At 63.3% G+C, this 2,188-nt stretch overlaps 1 protein-coding gene across 1 annotated transcript in view; it reads right to left on the bottom strand.

Moving 5' to 3' along the window:
* The window catches only part of SLC19A1 (solute carrier family 19 (folate transporter), member 1), a 2,574-nt gene that overhangs the window by 158 nt on the left and 228 nt on the right, over positions 1-2,188 (bottom strand). Inside the window, exons 2-5 of the mRNA XM_009997030.1 lie at positions 778-1,525; positions 370-562; positions 143-284; positions 3-35 (exon numbers count right to left, since the gene is read on the bottom strand). Of these exons, the coding sequence (XP_009995332.1) occupies positions 3-35; positions 143-284; positions 370-562; positions 778-1,525 (1,116 nt within the window). The remainder of the gene's footprint in view (positions 1-2; positions 36-142; positions 285-369; positions 563-777; positions 1,526-2,188) is intronic.

Here is a 2,188-nt window from a genome sequence, read left to right as displayed (position 1 = left end):
GCCAGCGGGGGGAAGTAGCCAAAGTACACGTAAAACTGCAAGAGAGGTGGGGAGAAAGCCATGCTTGCAGCCCCCCCCCACCCCAACTTCACCCCGCCCCATTAGGGGACCACCTCCATTCTAGGTGGCCCCCATCCCTTACCTGGGGATGCACAGACAAGCCCAAGCCCCTGTTGTCGGCCACAATGATGGTGATGATGGTCTTCAGCACGGTGGCAAAGAAGGTGTTGACCCCAAAGACCAGAGCACAGAGCTCTTTGGAGAGGGAGGTAGCAATGTGGAAGCTGGGAAAGAAGAGGGGACCCATGAGCCCCCAGTGCCAGCCTGGCTACCCCAGGGTAGGAGTGGGTCCCCAGGGGTACCACGCACATGGCGATGGGCACCAGGAACTGGTAGGAACCACGGAAGAGGACGTAGGCAACGTAGCACAGCCAGATATTGCTGGTGGTGTTCATGAGCAGGAGCAGCCCCGCCTGGAAAGCTGTCACCACCCCGATGACCAGCTCCGACCACAGCGTCCAGCGGATCTTCACGTAGCCGGCGGCGAAGGAGGTGACAGCCCCTGGGGGGAGAGGATGAAGGATGCTGTGAGCACCTGGCCAGCCCGGGACCACCTGGTGTCCCCCCGCCTCGCAATGCTCATCTAGCGACGCTCATCACCAGGCCGGCCGAACCACCCCCTGCATCCCCCCCAAAACGCCGTAAGGACCACCCTTCTCAAGGGGTGCAGTGGGACAGGAGTGTGTGTGTGTCCCCCCACATCCCTGGGGAGCATACCCAGCAGCGTGGAGGCGGCGTCCACCCCTCCGTTGTACACCCGGCTGTTGTCCCTGGCGGGGTAGATCTCGTTCCAGAGGATGTGCACGTAGTACAGCATCAGGTAGTAACCAGCCGAGTTGAAGACCCACCACAAGGACCAGAGCCGGAGCTGGGGCTGCCGGGACAAGGCTCCCACTTCCCGCAGCATCCGGAACAGCGCCGCTTCCCTCCAGCCCTGTGCCCCCCTTCCCCTGTCCCTCCCAGCCATCTTGTCCAGCTCGGTGGGCGCAGCACCATCCCCAGCCCCCTCGGACCGGTTGAAGAACAGGCTGCGCCGGGGCCGCTCGAGGAAGAGGGTGAGGAGGAGGCCGAAGCTGACGAAGCCCAAGGAGACGTAGTTGAGGGTGCGGAAGGGGACTCTGCCCACGGTGACGCAGAGCTGGCCCAGCACCGAGCTGGTGAAGACGCCCAGCAGGACGGCGGAGCGGGAGTAGCTGGCCATGCGCTGGTAGCGGGACGGGGCCACCAGGGAGAAGATGTAGGAGGAGTAGGCGATGCGGGCGGCCATGGTGACGCCGTAGAAGAACTCCATCAGCTGCATGGCCAGGATGGAGGTGCCCAACACCAGCAGCAGCCAGATGGAGATGTGGCTCAGGCTCTGCAGCACCAGCACGGGCTTGTAGCGCAAGTAGTCCGTAAGCAGGAAGACGGGCACCAGCACGGCCATGTAGGAGTAGCTCAGCACCGGCATGATCATGTTGGTCACCTGCCAGGTGTGCAAGGAGGGGCTGAGAACTGGATGTGTCTCCAGGGGATGCCCAGAGAACCGTGGTTTGGGGGACACACACACACCAGCTGCTGACCCCCACGGCAGCACCTCCTCGGGGAGGAATGCAGCCTGCAGTGTGCTCTGCTGGGGGCCTGGCTGAGCCTTGGCTCCCTCCTGGGCCCGGAACGCAGCTTTCCCACGGACATGGCAGCCTGCTGGGACCAAAGCCTGTGTCCCCTTGGTCAGGGATGACAACGTGTGGCCCCTCCTCATCTAACCCCATCGTTGCCGGCAGCCCTGTTGCCCCCCACCAGCACAGGAGGGTCTCCCCAGTGGGATGGAACAGGGTTTCTCCCAGGCTGGCACCCTCCCGTGCCATCCCACCAGCCACTCAGGCAGGCAGGGTTCAGGCACTGCCCCCCCAAAAAAGTGAGTTCTAGCCTAAACATGAGGTCTTACATTGGGGAAAGTTAAGCTTGGGACGGAGAGGACGGGGTGACCTCACAGCCAAGCAGGACGGGGACACGCTGCCCACCAGCCACCTTCCCACCCCCCAACCCAAAATTGCCACGTATCGCCACACGCCTCCATACCCAAGGATGCTCTGGCCAGCCCCAGGGTGGTGAACACGGCCAGGAAAAGGGGACAGCAAGGGGAGTG

The sequence above is a fragment of the Chaetura pelagica genome, unplaced genomic scaffold (assembly GCF_000747805.2).
Source record: "Chaetura pelagica isolate M959 unplaced genomic scaffold, ChaPel_1.0 scaffold300, whole genome shotgun sequence".
Taxonomy (NCBI): Eukaryota; Metazoa; Chordata; class Aves; order Apodiformes; family Apodidae; genus Chaetura; species Chaetura pelagica.
The sequence above is the reverse complement of the archived record's forward strand: the minus strand, read 5'-3'. Positions and strand labels throughout refer to the sequence as shown.